We start from the raw sequence: 20,051 nt of genomic DNA, 5'->3' as shown, positions 1-20,051 counted from the left end.
AAATTAGTTGAGTTTGATAGACATTTGTTATTTTTTTGTACTGCCAGAGTTATTGACTTTCTAAAAAGAAATATTGCAGCTTTTATTCAGCTATGCTGAAAGATAACCGAGAAGCTCACATGATGAGAAGGCATTAGTTTATAATGCATAATATCAGGGTAGATATACTATGGTTTGAAACAACCACATAGGAATATGACTGCTTGGTACAAAATAAGATACTGTACAAATAGCCTGGTAGACAAGACCAGGCAAACTCAATAGCTGTATTGTCAAGTGGAAAGCACATATTCTGTAAGAAACACTTCAAGGCTAGTTTCTAAGGCAACACTTAAACATATGATCTGTTTTACAGAGGGCCAAGTCGAATAGCAGAAGGTGGTTTGGCATAAAAATATAGATTGTAAGCATTAAGACATTCTAGAGTGGATATCCATTTCTCTTTAATGTTTTGTCCATATACTCTGCATTTTCAATAAGTTCTGTAGTATTCAATACCATACTGCTGAGATAATGAAACAGTTAATGCTGAAAATGCTTGTGAATACATACTCTCTATTGCTAATGAACTTTATATAGTTTTTTTTTTAAATGACCACCTTTTTTTACAGAGTCTATAGCTAGGTTTTGTGCTAAAGAAATGGAAGATCTGTCACATCCTAATGGGTCAATTAACAACTAAATAATTATTTCTAGCATGGAATCTGCAATTTCCCACAAAAGAATATCCCAGAAAGAGAAGATGAAACTAAAATACACTACTGTTTCATTTTCCTCAAGTAGCAACCTTTTTGAACGTGAAAATATGAAGCAAAATAAAGAAAGAAAAATATATTTTTTAATGGAATTCTCTCTCCTGGATCTACAAATGTAGAGCAGTCATTGTTACAAATTGCTTTTCAGTGGCTGGATGAATAAATCATACAGTGATGTCAATAATAGAAAAGGTGAATGAATATATTTGCTCTTTTATTATACAAATTCAACATTTTTCTGGAGGAATATTTTCTTTCAATGCATTCAGTTATGTTCTTTTGTTTTAATATGTACATCAGTTTGAATGCCTCCATTATCTTTTTTCCTCCTCTTTGATCCCATGTTTATGTATAAGTTTTCAAACAAAGAACAGCACGATGTCCAGGATAAACTACATGTGTAACTAAGGTCAACCTTAGTATGACTCAAACTGTTTTAAGTGAAAATTCAGGATGCTTGGGTCAGAGAAATAATGCTGTCTTCAATCTCTGAAAGTTTTTTCAACATTTCATTCAATTCGGTCTCATCAAATTCCATGGTCAAAAGCTCAGATTCCTACAATAAAAAGGAAGAAAGAGAATAGGTTTAGATAACTTTGTAATGTGAAAATGCAATCAAGACTCTATTCAAAAGGTGGAATTAATGACCTTCTTCTGAATGCTTTTATTTTATTATTAAATTTGTTTTCTGTCCATCTCACTTTTATGGACTTACTACAAGAATACACATGCACACAAAATTACACTTTTATAGATTTCCTGAAGTTGCAGTACCTGGTTTCCCAACTAAATGATATAGTTGGTGCATCACGTGTTCTGCCAAGAACAATCCTGAGTATCTTGCAATCTGAGAACAGAAGGTGCTGATTTTTATACATTCCACATTCAGGAATGCTTCTCACAAGAACTTATCTACTGATAAAAATGCTTGCATATTTGCCATAAACTCCTTGTTTGCTGCCAACCATACTTAGCCATGCCTCCTACACATAATTTTTGTTTTTGAAAATGTTATCAAAGTCCAGAAAATATCTCAACATTTGCCTCTGAATATACATTGTAGAGCTTGACAACTTCCAATATTTCTCTTAGGGAATGTGGTTCTCTATTATTATAATTTTACTTTAGTCAGCCTAGAGAAATTGGGCGTTGGTTCTTACCTGATAAGCTCATTCTCTGTACGGTGGATATAGCAGCCAGGATGGGTTGTCTCTGTCCAGTGACCAATAGTACTGAGTCTACAGCTGTGACATCACTGTATCTCTGGTGACTCCTCCCAGCTTTAACGAAGGAAGATCTGTAGACTGACGCATTGTGATAATCTCAAAATCCCTATAAACAAACTCTCTTCCAGCGTACCCTGTGTTATCCCTTATGTAAAGAAGCGGAAGAACCCTCTCTGAGGCTAGTCATCTATGGGGGATGCTGGCTGCTATCTCCACCGTCCGGAGAACGGGTATATCAGGTAAGAACCAATCCCCATTCTCCCCATTTGGTAGAGATAGCATCCAGGATGAGACATACCAAAGCTTGTCCATTTGGTTAAGGGTGGGTAGATGACTGGACTGAGGCCCTTCATTCTGTCCTGCCTTGTTGGAGTAACCCTCCTTCCAAAGGCACCATCGGCTGAGGCATAGCTGTCTAGTCTATAATGGTTCACAAATAGAGTTGGTGAAGACCATATGGCTGCCTTGCATATTTCCTCAACTGAAGTTTGGGTAGATCACCCTGATGAGGTGGCTGTGCTTCTCATCGAATGCGCTGTCACATAAGGAGGGAACAGTAAGCTGTGGGATCCGTAGGCCTTTAAAATGTAGGAGCTGATTCAGTATCAAATGGATCTAGAGGAAGATGTTAGTTTGATGAAAAGAAACAAACAAGGCCTCCGAGCATCTGAAAGATGCAGTTCGAGAGATGTAAATGTGGAATGCGTGGTGCATGTCTAGCTTGTGCCATTTATGCTCGAGCCTGTGGCTCGGGGAGGGACAGAAATTGGGCTGGACAATTTCCTGGGCTCTGTGAAACCTGCTGTTGACCTTCAGGATGAACGCTGGGTCAAGACAAAGCACCACTCTATTTTTGTGGAAAATACAAAGGTCTTGCCTAATGGGCAGGGCGACAATTTCAGGGATGTGATGCGCTGAGGTGATTGCCACCCAAAAGGCAACCTTTAAGGATAGGTATCTCATACAGATAGTGCAAAGTGGTTCAACGGGGGACCAGGTGAGGGTGTCCAGGACCTTCCTCAGGTCCCAAGTAGGCAATCTGTGTACTGTGGGTGGGCTGATATTGGCCAGCCCCCAGAGAAAGCAAGCCACTCAAGGGTGGCAGGAGAGAGTCTCAAATGATGGTAATATTAGGACTGATGCCAGTGCTGCTACTTGCCTTTTGAGGGTGTTGATGAAAAGACCCGTATCGAGCCTTTGTTGGAGAAAGTCCAAAAATGTAGGGACCGATACTGTGGCAGGAATGATTTTATGGCTGACGCACCAGTTGTTGAAGGCCCTCCAGGTAGCATCGTATATATGGTTGGAGGAAGCGTGCCTGGAGGCTTGGAGTGTTTGGATGACCCCTGGAGATAGATTGGCCGCTGCTAGGGTCGTCTGCTCAATCTCCAGGCGGTCAACTGCAACCAGTGTGGGTCTGGGTGGATGAGAGAGCCCTAAGTTAGGATCCCCCTGGATGTGGGAATCTGTCATGGAGAGATTTACCAAGTCTGTGAACCACAGTCTGGGTGGCCAGTGTGGGGCTAGAAGTATGAACTCCGCCTGTTCTTTGATCATTTTGCGGATCACTCTCTGGACCAACGGTAGAGGAGGGAATGCATAGAGGAGACCCTCCAGCCATCTGCAATGGAGAGCACTCCCACCAACCTGGTGAAGAAGGTGAGCAGCTTGTTGTTGAGGTGAGTCGAGAACAGGTCTATCACTGGAACACTGAACCTGTTGGTCAGTTAGAGGAACAGCTCCCGTATTATACTCCATTCCGCGTGATCCAGCTTAGCCAATCCACTTGGACATTGTCCACTCCGCTGATGTGTTCCATGCAGAGGGACAACAGGTATCGGTCTGCCCAGGTGCTTTGTCTCGTCCATCACAGAGTGGGACCACATGCCCCCTTGGTGGTTGATGTGTGCCTTTGTTGTTATGTTGTCCGTGAGGACCAGCACATGGGAATCTGCTACTAGGGCTCAGAACTGCTGGAGTGTGAGGTGGACCGCTCGCAGTTCAAGCCAGTTGATGTTGTGTTCTGTCTCCTGATGAGATCAGTGCCCTGCACTATCTGAGTGTGGAGATGGCCCCCCCAACCCACGAGCCTGGCGTCCATCGTGATCGCGACATGGTCTGGTTCCATGAAGGAGCATCCCTTGGCAACCGTTGGGGAGAGCCACCACCCCAGGGACCAGATTACCTTGTTTGGAATGGTGACCAACCTTGCTGAGCAGCTCCTTTTGGCTCTCTGGCACTCTGGTGGGGAAGGAGGAACTACTGCAGGCTTTGACTGGGCCATGGAACGATGCCAAAACAGGAGACCATTTTGCCCAGAAGTTGGGAAAGCCGGATAAGGGATGTTCTGTGACTCTGCTTCACTTGTTGGGCCATTTCCTGTAGGCTGGAGAGACGGTCTGGAGAGAGAAAGACTGTGCCATGCACTGTGTCGATTACTGTGCCCAGGTGTAATAATCGTGTCATGGGAATGAGGTGGCTTTTCTCCACGTTGATGGAGAAGCCATGGTCCCTGAGGGCCGAGAGTGTGGCCTCATGATCCTTGCATGCCTGATTTGCTGACCTGGACTGAGTTAAGATGTTGTCCAGGTAGCACTGCAGTCTGATGAGCCAGGCGTGAAGATGGGCTGCCAATGCCACAAGAACCTTTGTAAATACTCTTGGTGAGGACAACAGGCCAAATGGGAGGGCCCTATACTAGTAATGCTGTGTTGCATAGCAGAACTGAAGGAATTGCCTATGGACCAGTAATATGGGGGTGTGGAGGTATGCCTCCATCAAATCCACTGATGTCAGGTGGTGCCCTCCCTGATCCTCTCTAATATGGTCTGGAGAGGATGCATCTTGAACCTGCGATATTTTACATACTGGTTCAAAGTTTTTAGGTCGAGAATTGCTCTCCAGCCCCCCAATGGCTTTGGAATGACAAGCAGCCGTGAGTAAAACCCTTGACCTACCTGATCTGGAGGAATTGGTTGAATTGCCCAGATTTCTAGCAGGTGTTGATGGAACTCCTGTTCCATCAACACAGACTCCTGTTCCATCAGGAGTCTGCAAGGTGGCTCCTGAGAGATGGGGGAAGGGACAAAGAGAATTGGGGGTGGGGTGGGGGTGGAGAGGACAGGCTGAATTTGATTGTGTTTATTGCCCTCAGGCCCATGGTTGTGCCCTCCCAGTGATCGGCAAAGGCCAAGAGACGACCTCCGATCAGGAGATTGTCCAGACAGTCACTTCTGATGTCTGAACAGGCGGTTCCCTGCACCCTTGAAGGGCTTCTTAGGGGGGAAACCATGACCTCCTTTCCCGAAGCTGTTCTGTGACTGATAGGATTGTCTAGGGGTGGACTAGCGTTGAAGGGAAGCATAGAACCCCCCCATCCGATCCCAGAAAAGGAGACTGGTGGTAGAAAGGACAGGGTCTGGATTCTGATTTGAGAAAAAGGGAAGGCAGAATTTTGCATTTGTCGCGTGATTCCACCAGTAGAGGTTCCACCAAAGCCCCCAAAGGTTTCCCCTCGTAAATGGAGCCAACACCAGTTTCCATTTGGCTCTGGTGTCTGCTTGCCATTGTTTCAGCCAGAGCAAATGTCTGGTGGAAACAGAGGAAGCCATGGCTTTGGAAGTGAACCTGACTGAATTGAGGGATGTGTCAGCCGCAAATTCCACTGCAGCCTTAATTTTATTAAGGTCCCTGTGCGATCTAGAGTAAGAAGAGGGGAGCCGTTCCTGGAGGTTCTGACAGCCCAGGCTGCAGCCTGATGTCCCTTGACAAGCATCTGTTCAAAAAGCTTGTCCTCAAGTTTCAAGACCTCCTCCGGGGCCTCAGACACTGCTGAGGGAGAGGACAAGGCAGCCATCAGGGAGGAGGGACTATGGTTGGGGTTCCTAACAGCTTCGCTAGCTCAGGCCCTACACTGTAAAGTCTCTTGTCCAAAGAATTGGGGAAGGGCCCCAATCCCGGGGATCCCTATTGCCTTTGGACCAAATCTAGAAAAGATTTAGTAGAAGGAATGACTTCCTTCACTAGTGTGGGCTCCAGAAAGAGGGAATCCACTGGAGGGTGAGTTAATCCTACTTTGGAGATCTTTTTAGCCTTAATCAGGAGAGACTTAAAAACTGCTGGTTTGAACAGGCCCACAAAAGTAGATTGATCTGATGTTAAGTCTTCATCTTCTGATAAGTTAGAATCTCTGACTACTTCTTCTCCCTCCAACCCCACTGAGGCCTGGTCTGAGTGGGTGGGAACAGATTGCAAGGATGGGCTCTTGCTGGTTTGAGATTGCCTTGGTGATTGAACAGTTGGGGTAGGTGGGGCAGCGGGCTGTTGTTGAAGGCCAGCCACAATCTCCTGCCTGATGGCCTGAGAGATAATGGAGGCCATATCCAACCCTACTGCTGCCAAGGGACCCTGTGCTGATGCGAGAGAAGGCCCAACATCAGGTGATGGATGAGTAGCCAGCAGCTCAGGAGATGGTTCCAAAGGCCCTGAGCTGGGTTGGTGTGGTGACTCCTGTGACGGGATCCCCTTCACTGTCTGTGGAGCATGCCTGGGATCATCTATTGGCAATGGGCCTGGCAGAAAGGGATGAGGGCTGACTGGACACCTTGGAGTGGTCTGTGCCTGTTGCTTGGCTGCCAGGCGTTGTGCTTTGGTAAATTCCTTGCGCTGGCGGCGCTCCTCCACCTTTTGGGCCACCTTGGTGAGTTTAGCTGGTCGGTCCTTTGGACGGGGTTGAGACGCTGCCATTTTCCTGGCTGGTGGCAAGCCAGATGGCCCTGCTATCGGACTGTGTCAGGAGGGGGTGAGAGTGGGGTCGCCTGATCCAGATCCCCCCTTGCCGGTGATGCCATAGTAATTGGGACTCATCCCACTTGAACTATTTGCCCAGGCCTCCGCTGTGCTTTGCGCCAAAAGGGATTTATTCAGAGCCCTGTAAAATGACCGCCGGACTTTTGGCGTGAACCAAAATGGCCACTGGAACTTCAGGCAAGTTAAAGAGGCCACCAAAGCCTTTTTCACCTGATTTGAAGGCTGTGGGGAGGTTTATAGGTGCCAGCAGTGAAAATCAGCCCAGCAGTCAGGGGAGACGACAGACGCCATTTGGTTACCACCCGCGGGCTTGTCCGATGAATTGACGCTAAGGTGCACTCCGGAGCGTACTCGTGGTGCCTGCGGTTCCAGGAGAAGCAGGGAATGAGAGTTCAGCCAATTTAAAAGAATTTGGAGTTCCGATGTAGTTGAACTGAAGCTAAATTGATTTTTTAGTGGATTGTGAAGAAAAATCTATCTATCTAAATTGGAGGAGAGCTAAGGGAATGCGTCCAGTCCAAATCGGACTGAGTCTAAAGCTGGGAGGAGTCACCAGAGGTACAGTGATGTCACAGCTGTAGACTTAGTGACCTATTGGTCACTGGAACAGAGACAACTCATCTGGGCTGCTATCTCCACCAACTAGGGAGAATTGCAATCAATGAAATGCTATTAGAACAATCAAAAGTCAAACCAGATAGCTTGCAAATTACTTCAGAATGTGTTTTGTTATGCCTTGAATAATATGTGGAAGAAGCAACTGATCTTTATATTGCCCAATATTTATATCTTATTCTTACTAGGAGAGATAAATACATTTGTGTATTTTATAGAATTATGTAGTTATTTGTTTTTCTTTGAACGGTGCTATTTTAATGGGTAAGGGATTTTTTTCCCCAAAATTCTTTTTGTGGGTATGTATTGTTCACTTCCCGGAGTTATATACTTAATATGGGCAGCTATATAAATCTCCTAAATAAGTAAACAAAGAAAACCCAAGCCTAGTATCCTGGAACACTTAAAACATAATTTGTAGAAAGACAAGAACAAATCATTTGCACATCAGATCTAAATGATTCAAATATTGTGTCTGATGATAGAAATGTATACATTTCTCTGGATGGAGTTGATTTTAGTTGCATCATATATAATGTATAGTCAAAATTTAATAAAGAGACAAGGACAACAAAACCATGGGCTGGCTTTCTTTAGTCAACAAAGAACCAAAAAACAACAACTTTATAAATGAGACACAAACCAAACATGTAGGCTCAATCATAATGAGCATCTTGCCTAAATAATGTGGTTGTTTGGTTTCAGTGGAGCATGCTTCATGAACTCAATTGTTGCAACTTGTAAACAATAATTTATAGATTAATGTATTGTGTGAATCTGGATAAGGCTTATTCAAAAGCCCTGGATTACAAAACAATGGTTTAGTGTAATGTCTGCAGTAGCAAACATAAATTCTTGTTTATTGGGTTCATGACAGTGAGATTCTCCCTGCATGAGAATCCCTGAAGTAAACTAGATGAGGAAGCTGGATGGAGTTACCTCATGCACATGCACACACGGTTCACTGACAAATGTGCGCTAGACATATGCGCGCCAACAAAACCGCGATGGACAAATAAGCGCCATCAAAATTACTAATGTATTTTCGACAATAGTGCACCGACAAAAGCCCGTCATCGACAAACTATAGATAGCCCAGTGAGTGTGCTGGGCCTTTAACATAGTGGGACGCATATACATACGTTATAATGCAGTCAGCATACACCAGTTGAATAATACGTTTTAGTTATACTGAAGCCATGGATATTAAGTCACAGAAAAGAAAACAACAACTGCTGTATGAAGGATATCGATATCGATGCGACAAGTTAAATCAAGATAGATTTTTACTGCTGAGTTTTTAAATGGTGTGCGGTCACATTGAACTAATTCGCTAATCAAACAGTAACAGTAATTTTTTTGATTTTATTGTGGTTGTCATCACGCTTTTTTGTCATGCTTTTGTCGTCACGAATTTGTGGGCACGATTTTGATGTCACATTTTAATCGGCGCTATTCTGTCAGCGCGCATATGTCTATTGCGCAATTGTCGGGTAACGTGCACGCACACACCCACACACACACCTCAAGCAATTTGGTCATTAAGCAAAATGTGATGGTAATGGACTTAAGTCACTTTTGCTGCAGTTGTTGAGAGAATCACATGCGGTTGTTAAGTGAGATATTACACAACCATAACCTGCGATTTCACTGTTTCTCCATTGACACTGCTTGTTGGAATCCAGGTGTGAAGTTCACAAATAGCAATCATGTGACCATAAGATGCTGCAATGGTAATAAATGCACATCAATTGTGAAGCACCTGAATGGCAGTCATATGACTGTGGGGATGGTTGTAAATCTGTTGTAAAGGTACTTTTTCAGTGTTGTTATAAATTTGAGTGGTGATTAAATAGATCAGTTGTTAACAAGCCTACCTATAAGCAGATCTGTGTGTGTGTCTGTGTATTCCTACATGTGCAAAGTGAAGGACTCTGCCAGTGAAAATTGAGTTCTCCATCGGCCCTCCCAAGCTCCATTTTCACTGGTAGAGAGTTGTATGAGGCAATCATGGCCAAAAATAGAAGTCAGGAGCCCATTTTTACTGGCAGAGGGCTCGGGCCACCACAGGTGCCTCCGACATGAGTGACATTGAGCTGGCCACGGTCACTCTGGCCATGCTCTCCCAAGGTCAAACACAATCCTGATGCAGCCCTCAAAGAAATCGAGTTTGACACCCCTACTATAGGTGCAGAATAGATGAAACCAATGAGATAGTGCTTTTTAGTTGTGTACCAAGTTAAAAAATGCATTCTGTCAATGGAATTCTTCATTCACAGCCTAGTTTTTATAGTATACAAAGAAATCTATATGGCTATTTTAGCCAGGCTTGTCAGTTCAGCTTTCCTATATTGATAAGCCCTATCTGCTTTAGCACAGTCAAGTACATTTCTTATCAAAACCTTCAAAATGGAACTCTCTTCCTCTTGCCAAGTTTCTTACACTCCCATATTTTTAATGACATTTAACAGTTCTCAAAAAGAACAAAAACATTCTTTGGTGAATCCTATTTTAAGGACTGGTACTTCTCTGTCCCTTAATGTTCCAATGCTAATACAACAGTAGCTCCCCCACTTTGTAAGGGGCCCAGCTTTAACAGAAAAAGTGTGTGAAATACTTTCAATGCATCACTTCATTGTAGGATGTTTCTCATTTCCAAAATGTTCTTAGCAACTAAGGTAGGGCATGTTTTAACATGTAATACCGATCCTAGATGATATTTATTTTGCTTGACCTTATTATTTATGTTTTTTGTTACTAGAAATCCAAAAGGCTGCAATGTAACTAAAATAATTTTTAGTACTTTGGTATGCCAGTAACAAAATCTCCTGCATTCTGTTCCAAACCTGTTTTCTTTGGTTTTCTAAGCAACTCTGGATTAAACCTAAAGCTAGACTGGTTAGAAGCTTTCCTCCAAATGGTGAGAAATGCAAGTCATCATGTGATCTGTGGGTTCTGAGATCTGTATAGCTGGTACCTGAAAAGTACTGCATCTGGAATTAGTAGCCTGGGGGAAGTCAGTTCCTGAATTTCAGTATGGATGGGTGTGATATGTTTATATTAATCCTAAATAAACTGATACTCAAGTCCTGTTATTTGAAATCCACATACTTAGTAGCTCTAGAATTTAATAGCATAAAGTAGAGATTATATTACAAGCCTGAAAGGGAACACTCCTAATTTGATTCTTTTAATGATGCAATTAAGTGGTAGTGTTTAGGACTGCATTGTATCATCTTGTAATGCGAGTATTTTTAAACCTTAGGCAAACAATTGTTTAGGACGGTAGGCAATGAGGCACACGAAAGAGGATCTGCAGACATGATATTGGTATACATAGGGCTGCAGAAAGAAGCCCTGTGGATATAAATGCTTTTGTTTATAGCTGATGAAATATATCCTGTAGAGATACAAGCCTAAGGCAGTTAAGTGTACTTTTCTCTGTCCTCTCTCGAAAAGTGTTATGTATTTCAGCTTTAATTGCAGGGGTCTTTCTGATTATGTCCTATGACTAATCTGAGAAAGAAGGTGATGAAGAAGGACATTTTGGAAAATAGGTTGCCTTCTCTTAGGTGTAAAAAATTATCCAGCTATTTAAAGAGGGCTTTAGGTAACTAGTTGCTGTTTATGTGTAATCACTAAATCCAAGTAAGATTTTCTCAAAGAAAATATGGGAAAGCACTACAGTAATTCTATTTGCCTAGTTGCCTGTATTTCTGGCAGTAAATCTTTCTGTCAGTCTACCTATCTATGATAATTTCTGTCTGTATTTTTAGCACAAATATTATGACATTTGAAATATCTAAAGTGATGCTTATTTCAATTATTCATTTTCATTGATGGAAAAATGTAAAGCACATATACTTAATATGCCAAATATCTTTGGTTTACATATTTTTCCTTTAGGGTATACAATCTGAAAGGTAATATCATTTTCTGTGCCATATTATAAAGTGAGGAAATAGTATTTTTTTCTTTATTTTTTTTTGATGAAGTAGATGTCATTGGAAATTAAGTAGATTGGAGCAAAGCCCGAAGAATACTTTCAATTTAATTTCATTGCTTTTATAATATTAAGTTCTATTTTTTCCAATCCATTTTTATCACATAAATCAAAGAAGAATTATTTAGCAACTCTCAAAACAAGTTAAACTCCCCCCTTTAAAAACTTAGCTCCATATAGTACGTGCAAAGTATTAGATACACACATAATGTAAATTCACAGCAAAAAGAATAAGAGTCTGGCTGTGACCCTGAATAACTCTCACACTTAACAGCAGTTTTTCTGTCCTAACGATGAAAAAAAACAGAGCATATGAGATAACTGCACATGAATAGCTTGTCAATAAAAGCTGTCAAATAAGCTTTATATTGTAATGAATGAAGGAAAATTTCCATTTGAAGAAGAACACTTTGAGACCCTAAATGAGCTAATGGAAAGTAGCCGACCTGTCAATTTAGGTAAATGGAAGGCCAGGAAAATGAATGCTGAGGAGGCATTCAGGAGGGTGGGTTTCTCCTTGTATGCTTTTGCAAGAGAAGAAAATCTCAACTTTGTCTTTGTGGTTTGGTTCCCCCCCCCCCATTTGAGGTTGGCTGAAAGGAAGAGAATAGTAAACGTTTCAGCCAGCAGCAACTGGACTGGAATCTCCTTGGGAGCAGGTTCTTTAGAAAGCAATAGGTCATCTCTTCTTTACCTTTTCTTTTCTACTTTCTTCTAAGTCTTTGACCTTGATATCTAAAATAAAGATTCTTTCTGTTGAACTATGGGGCAGAGAATTCTCTCTGGAGTAAAGCGGTTGGTAGCAGTACACAGCTGTCAGCTTTTCAAAAGTTGCACTAAGATGCAGCAGAGTTGTGGGAGAAGGCATTGGCGACTCCTTGTAGAACCCATTGGGGCCCAAGCTACCATATCCCTTGCATGTTCACCCCTGCACCTTGTTACACCTCTACATTTTTTCCTTGGTGTTTCTTAAGCACCTTCCTTTTCCTGTCAATCTCTGCTTCACCACTTTAGGTCAGCTTTTGATAAAGCAGCACATTGTGTATTTCTTTATGATGTTTGGCCTTGGACCAGTAAACAGATTTTGATTGATGGATATTTCCTTGTGCGAATTGTTTAAAGAGAAAACAGCATTAGCTAGGCTAAGCAGATCATAACCTCCCATCACCTTTCTATCAATGGGGCTTCTAGTTACTATTAAACTCATAGAGGATATTTTTTCTTATACTGTAACAACTATTGTTGCACATATTTAGTTTGCTACCTACATTTAAATATTATGCTATTTCTACTTTACACATTCATTACTTTACAAAAATTTGGATATGAAAAAGAACAAATACATACTTAAAATTATAGTTTTACATTTTTGACCTTCCATCTTACGTTTCTCTACATTATTAAAAAGTGCTTTGTCATAATCACTGTGAATAGTTCTTAGAGTTCCAAGGATGCTGTTCATTCATAATTGATTTGACTTAGTTTGTTTTAAAGATAAATGTTTCAGAACAAATCAAAACTGTTGAAGTACTCTGTTTAAAATTTCACAGATTTACCAATGATGACATGGAAAACTCATGAAATTTAAAGCAACTTCTAAATATGTCATTTATTTTTCTGGTAAACAGAGACTGACCGCAAAATATGCAATTTGGGAAAATATAAATACAGGCTCCTCTTGAACATTTGCTAATAAACCTTAATACACTAGATCAGTGAATGGCGAACCTTTTTGAGTCTGAGTACACAAACTGCAACCCAATACCCACATATTTATCTCGGAGTGCCAATATGGTAATTTAACCTGAATAATGAGGTTTTAGTTTAAAAAAAAAACCTCATATGTGATTAACGTCTTTTCTCTGAAAAAAACCCACAATAACAATGCTTAGAGAATATAAGACACACCTTTCCCCCCTAAAAGAGTGTGGAAATGTTGGTGCATCTTATACACTGAATATAGCCATTTTTGCCTCCAGAAGCTCTGCCCCCACATCCCATTTTTGTGAAAAATGGGTGCAAAACAGGCCGTTTTTCAGCAAGACGTGGGTGTTTTTGCCTTCCCTCACCCTCCCGAAGTATTCTGCAGGCTTCAGCAGGGCTGGGAGAAGGGGAAAATGCTCCCGTTTGGGTGAAAAGCGGGTGGAAAACAGGCCCCACAGGCACCTTTCGGCCCTCCCTTCCTCCTCCCAGCCTTTCTCCCGCTCTCTCTCCCTTTCCTAATCATCTCCTCCCTGTCCTGGCTTCTCCCTCCTCTTTCCCTTCCCCCAGAGGAGCTGCTGGCAGACAGGCGCAGTGCTCCTCTTGTGATCTCCTGGGCTGTTTGTTCAGCCCAGCCCGGCAGTTGCAGCTTTGAGAGGGAAAAACAGACCCGCTTGCTCTTTAGGGTGAGATACAACTATGAGCTCCGGGAGCCCCAAGGCTTTGCAGCCACCATCTCCTCCAGCTCAGCTGCAGCTGGCCCCCACCCATGCTAGCCCATTTCATTTGGGCAACTTACATTCAAGAAAGAGGAGCCGGAGCAGCAAGCGGGAGAAGAGGATCGAGAGAGTTCAGCTTCGTGCACGAGGTAAAAGGAACTCAATTAACTTTCAGTTTCTGTGCACATGTGTGTGCGCCAATCAGCTGGCTGCTGTTTGGGAGCTCATTGTTGCATGCGCATTAACACCAGAAACCCGGAAGACAATTGGGCGAGGCTTGGCGTGCCAGGTGACATGGCTCTGCATGCCACCTGTGGCACGAGTGCCATAGGTTTGCCATCATGGCACTAGATCATGTTCTTTCGGTTTCAGAGTGCCAAGGTTATATTTGTGCTTATTTCAGATAAAATATGAAATACTCATATTTGTAAGTCTACCCTTGTTTATATTTGTAGTACCAAGACCGTACTGTAGATTTACACATATGGTAGCAACTCAACTAGGCATTTTGATAAAATATTCGTGTAAGCCTAACAGGTTTTGTGAGGACAGTCATTTTCAAAGCTAACTTCTCAAAATAACTGTGAGAAATTACAACAATGTTTTGCTGATCACATGTTTACTTTGGCTAGAGGGCCTGATTCTTAGAACAAAATTTGAGCAGCTGTTCAAAGGCTCCATTGTCCTCTTTTTCATCTCCTTGAAGGACCCACCAAATGTATTTGGCACAAAAGATGGGAAACGTGTCAATGAAGTGTGACCTAATTCCTTTCTAAAATGTCCTTCCCACTGAGCAAGGAATTGGGACTATAACAGGAAGAAGACACTATTCTTGCTGATATAAATCTCACATCAAAACAACTGAGATGTCAGGTTTCCTTCTTTTCAAATAATTTCAAACACTATTTAATGTTTAAAATGATTTAAAAATATTTACCATTTACCACACGGCTGCTTTTAAGGTTACTATAGATGTTTACAGTTTTATGTGGAAGTGATTATAATATATAGCGAGATCCCCCAAAGTGGTCATTATCAATCCCTAACAATAAATGCCTGGGGGTCAATAGGTGGTTGATAAATGATGAAGCACAATTGTATCAATTAATCTTTTGGTGTCTCTAGAGAGCTCCACACCAGTCCCTAGTCCTTAAGGTAAGGTGTTAGCAGCAAGAGAGAGTTACCTGGGCTTGAATAGTTAGCCACCAGTGAAAGCGGCCTTGAGTTGTCTTTATTATTATGCTTGGTCACACAGTTAGGCAGATGTTTAGACTGGATTTGACATTTTTGTGTATCTATTGAGTCCGTCTCAAGGACCTGAGATAGGCAGATTTGTTTAATAATATTAAATTCATTGTTGCAACCCTGCTATGATGTCCTGTGATATGGCACTGGCAATAATATCTTGGAAGTTAGGCAAATACATAGGATGTGCCTGGCCCAGAATTGCTGCGCTGGAGGTAGATGGGAGCGCATCCATTCTCTGGACAGCTGGGGGAAGCATGTCATCCCTTCCCCCTGCTCAAGAGCCTCAGGCAGAGGGGCCTGAGGCTCTTGAGCAGGCCCCCAGATATTTGAGACATCAATAGGGAAGATGGGATTAAGAGGAGCCTCCCTATTCTGCCTACCTCCTGGGGAAAGCAGCAATGATAATTGGCCTTGAGCTGGAGGTGGCTGTGATGCAGGAGGGGGTGCACAGGTAAACCCACCAGTGGCTGGCCAGGTTAGGTGGTCTTAATAGAATGGACCTTATAAATTCATATTAGCTTGGCTTTTCATTCTAGTGCCCTGGAGTTCCAAAGTTGACTTTTAGCTGGAGTGAACTTTCTCTCCAACTTCCTCATAAGTATTAAAAATAGGGCTGAACAGTGTGGCAAGACCCTGTAAAGGAGGGGCACAGGAAGCCAGGCGTGGGTGAGAGATAGAACAGAGGTAAAAACTGCTGACAGCTTAAGACATTATAGGAACTTCTCTTTCTTGTATTTTTCCTAGTACTTCTCTGTAACATTCCAAAGTGAACTTCCCCTTTTTGAAATGTCATGTTTGTCTCGTGTATGGAAACGCCTTGAGAATGCACAGTGTGGAACACGGCATAAAAGTAGCATCCTGGGCAGAGCCCAGGCAGTTCAGATTTTGGTGTGTGAACACGCTGAACTTGATGCATCAAATAAACCTGTTTCTCTCACCTTCGTGGTATCGAGTCCTGGTCTTTCGTAAGTAGATTACAAACCTCAATCTGCTGCAACAGCTGATCGGATGGCTGGGTGGAAGAAGCCTTTTTACTGGCTGGTCTCTTATAAATATGTTCTAGTGCTTTGTCCTTTTGCTTTTCATAGCATGAACTGGGCTTAGATGATTTTGATTTTTTTGCTTTAACTGTGGTTCGCACAGTTTTCTTGCTAGCCTTGCCCGATTCCCTGCTGTCAGCTGTGGAGGGCTGGTAGGAGGAATGAGGCGCCGAGGCCTCTTCAGGTGACTGAATTACTCGTGCCTCCCCAGGCAACTCTGGCGCCATCACAGAAGTTTCAGCATTAAGGGCGGCTGCCATGCTCGCCACTGACAGAAACTGGCAGGAGCCTCTCAAAATGGCGATTCACGGACTTTTTAAACTGCTGTGGAGCCCACGCTAAAAACAATAAGATCAATATTAACGCTGTTCGCACAGTCACTTTAGCGGCGCTCCGATCGGAATTTTTGTGATTTCTTCCCTTTAACTCTCCCTCTGGGTTGCTCCGCGGCAGCGTGTATTTTGATTGTAATATAGTCACAGAGCTACCGTGGTTCGTCGCTCAACTGTCTGACAGGAGCGGCGGAGCGTGTTCCCAGCAGGGAGCTGAGGAAGCAATTAACACCGCCGATGGGATGAAAGGGCAGTTAGAAACTTGAAGCCGAAGGCAAAGCAAGTGGCGTCAATTTTGAGGTGACGGAAGCCGTTTGCAGCCGTTACAGTCGCTCCAGCCCTAGCAACAACCTACGCGCCCTGACAGGGCTTAGAGACTCAGACCCCTTTCCAAATCACTGTCCCTGCGAGGGACTTCTGATAACGGGGTCAATGTCTCGCCCAATTCTTGACAACTTACTCACAAACTCATTAAAATAACAATCCAACAATTTTAAGACCGGAGAAAGACAATGACACAGCCGTTCTCATCAAGGGACTGAGTAAAAAAACTGGGTTGCCTAACAACAGGGGCAAGACTTAACAACTTTACCAGACTCAGTCCTCGTGATGAGTGGATGAAGGTTAACCCAGCCTGGATGCTGCCTCCACCACTATGGAGAAGCTATGTTTCCTGAATGCTCTTCCTCCCTTTAATCTATTTTTACTTGCTCTCTGAGGTTGAAACTTTTCCCCTTTTTCTTGCCCTGAAAAGGTCCCTCAAATTCTTCACTCTGTCATCAGTTATTTTTAAATTCTGTACCTAAATACTAAATACATTTCTTCCATATTACTATGATTTTACTGCTTTTAGTATCTAAGTTGAAAGTGTTTTGTAAATTATACTCTGAAAAAATAGTTTAACCATTGAGACCCCCTTTCTGATTACACAGAAACAGCCAAAATAATAACGAACATGCCAATATCTTCCAGGAAAAAAAATCTTTTTTGAAGACATGTATGTATGTATGTATGTATGTATGTATGTATGTATGTATGTATGTATGTATGTAACCTGCTTCGCCTCCCCAATGGCTGTCCCTTCTTTCCTCTGTTGCCACGTTTTCCACCAAGATGCCATAAACAGGCACCTGATTTAATGTAGTTTTCCTTGTCTGAAAAGGGCCATAACTTTCAATCTTTTTACAGCAAAACAGCATGATTACATTAAAAAATATATGTGAATGCAAAATATGCCATCAATTGAAGCATCTACAAAGGAAGCAAGCCTGTTGGCAGCATATAAAGGTAGAATATTCAAATCTAAAGTATTGGACATACTACTCCCCTTAAAATAAATAAACATATACTATAGTCAAAATATTCATTGCTTTTTCTCTCAACAGTATTTCTCAAAATTGCCAGGCTATCTTTTTATTTGTTATATTTTACTAAAATACAAACATATACATAGAGACTTTATGTCAGTCATTATTGGCTCTCATTATAATTGATTACAATTTCCCTCAGTCCAGCTAGTGACTAATGATGAAGAATGCTGGATTTTATATTTCAGCATCATTTCAACCCTGAATTAAGGTAGTCAGAAGCATACAGATTTGGACATGTGGAATCTCTGCCATGGAAGCAGCTTTCCCTTCATCACTATAGCAGCAGAAATCTTGACCTAGCACTCCTAACCTGATAATGATGCCAATACTCTAAAGAGAGAGCTTATTTGTACCATTTCACTAACTGCAATTTCACCACTCTATGCCAATAGACTAAACTGTGAAACTGACCACAGCGTAGCTACTCATCTAGGAGATAAAAGGATCAGTCTATTTTTTGTTATTTTCATTTACCATTTTTAAAGATAGTTCTAGCCTAAATTTAAAAATAAAAATACATGAACATGTTTCGCCATGAAGTACCCAATTCTGTACGCATCTTGCTATATGATATAAATTCATAAATGCATATTGTAACACTTTTAGAGCTGGAAAGTATTTTAAATATTCACAGAAATCAAAAGAGAACTGCATTCTGATCTTCCTGTTGTTAAAGAAATCATATCAGGATCTGGGTTTTTTTAAGGGACTGGATAAAGAAAAAAAAATCAACAGAACAACAAAATATTTTAGTTTGCATTTTATAATTAGTTATATGTGATATTTTACAATGGCTTGAAGTAAGGGACAAACATTTTAAAATTGTTAAAATATTAAAACAGCATAAATATCTATAAAATAGATAAAATAATTTTATTTTATGTTACTTAAATATAAACCTATAAAATTTTCACTTTGAGAACTGATTTTTGAACATAATTTCTTTTTAAGAACTTGCAATGTATTTTTCAACAGTTAATGTCTATATTTGAGAACATGAACCTACAAATGCATATTTAATAACAATCTATATCTATACTTGTGAACAAAAATTTTGGGTCAGACTTTCAAAAATAGACATGAGAATATGCATGATCTAAATGAGTAAATGTAAGGAAAAGAATTTTTTAGAAAAGTGAGGAAGTTATATTGTCCCTTGTTCTTTTGTATTCCATCTCACAAACTAAACTAAAAATCACTTTGCTATAGAATTACTCAATTTTTCACACAGTACTTAGAATTGTAAGAAGCCAAATAAAATTTTACCATAATACCTGGCCTGTACTCTTAGCACTGGGCTAAATATAACTGAAGTATACATTTTTAGTAGCGCTGATCAAAATGATACTAAGCAAAGCTACAGTTTATATTAAACTGTATAGAGTATAGAGAAATACCTGCAGTTCGAAAGAATTAAGACATATTAAATGATCATTTCTGTGTCACAATTGACCTATGGACACAGACAAGGAATCAGAAGTTGGAAAAGAGCTAGGCAACAGATGAAGTTAGAAGTCAGTAATATAAATCATTCTAATATCTACAGTTTTGCAGCAACACTGACAACTAACAAGACATGGAAAATACATTTGAAAATATCAGGCTGTTAATTACCTTGCATATTCAACTGTATACAGGTACTTTTTACTATTTTGACATATATACAAATGTTATATTTGTATATAACATTTAAAAAGTTATAAACAAATGGATGGCTTATTTCAGTGTAGTCATTTTTAGCTTCTTGCACAGCTTTTTGGAGTTGTAAATTGCTTATTCTCTGGCAGCTACTGTATATCAAAGGCATATTTTTAATAAGTCAAGGATGCTAAAAAAAATCCAGTGACTAAACTTCTCCTAATCAATAGGACTTGCCTTTACTTGTACAAGTTTGCAATTATATTATAGGTTCTCTAAAGGCCTTAATTAAGTCTATGACTATAGCCAGTGAGCAGTTTCTTAATAGTAATATAATTATGCTACCAAATAAGAAAGGGATTATTCCAGAACTGTTCCTATGCATCCCAACCACGTCATTTTATATTCTGAAAGCTTCATGATTGAAGCTTTAATGCCTTACAACTAAACTGTCAGAGACTTTGAAAAAAACATGAGAAACATAGGTAAAAAAGAATTATGTGATCTTCTAACAAAAATTAAGAAACTACTTCTACTAAAAAGGCACAAATATCATACATTCTTTGGTTACGTGTCTAACTAACTAGGTTTTGCT

At 41.1% G+C, this 20,051-nt stretch overlaps 1 protein-coding gene across 1 annotated transcript in view; it reads right to left on the bottom strand.

Annotated features, from left to right (window-relative positions):
• Window positions 1-820: 820 nt before the first annotated feature.
• COMMD1 (copper metabolism domain containing 1) overlaps window positions 821-20,051 on the bottom strand; it is a 98,852-nt gene continuing 79,621 nt past the window's right edge. Inside the window, exon 3 of the mRNA XM_014056292.2 lies at window positions 821-1,311. Within this exon, the coding sequence (XP_013911767.1) occupies window positions 1,204-1,311 (108 nt within the window). The 3' untranslated portion in view covers window positions 821-1,203. The remainder of the gene's footprint in view (window positions 1,312-20,051) is intronic.

Source organism: Thamnophis sirtalis, unplaced genomic scaffold (assembly GCF_051295495.1).
Source record: "Thamnophis sirtalis isolate CommonGarterSnake01/CBP01778 unplaced genomic scaffold, rThaSir2_p1.2 scaffold_5, whole genome shotgun sequence".
NCBI lineage: Eukaryota > Metazoa > Chordata > Lepidosauria > Squamata > Natricidae > Thamnophis > Thamnophis sirtalis.
This window is presented reverse-complemented; position numbering and strand designations above follow the sequence as displayed.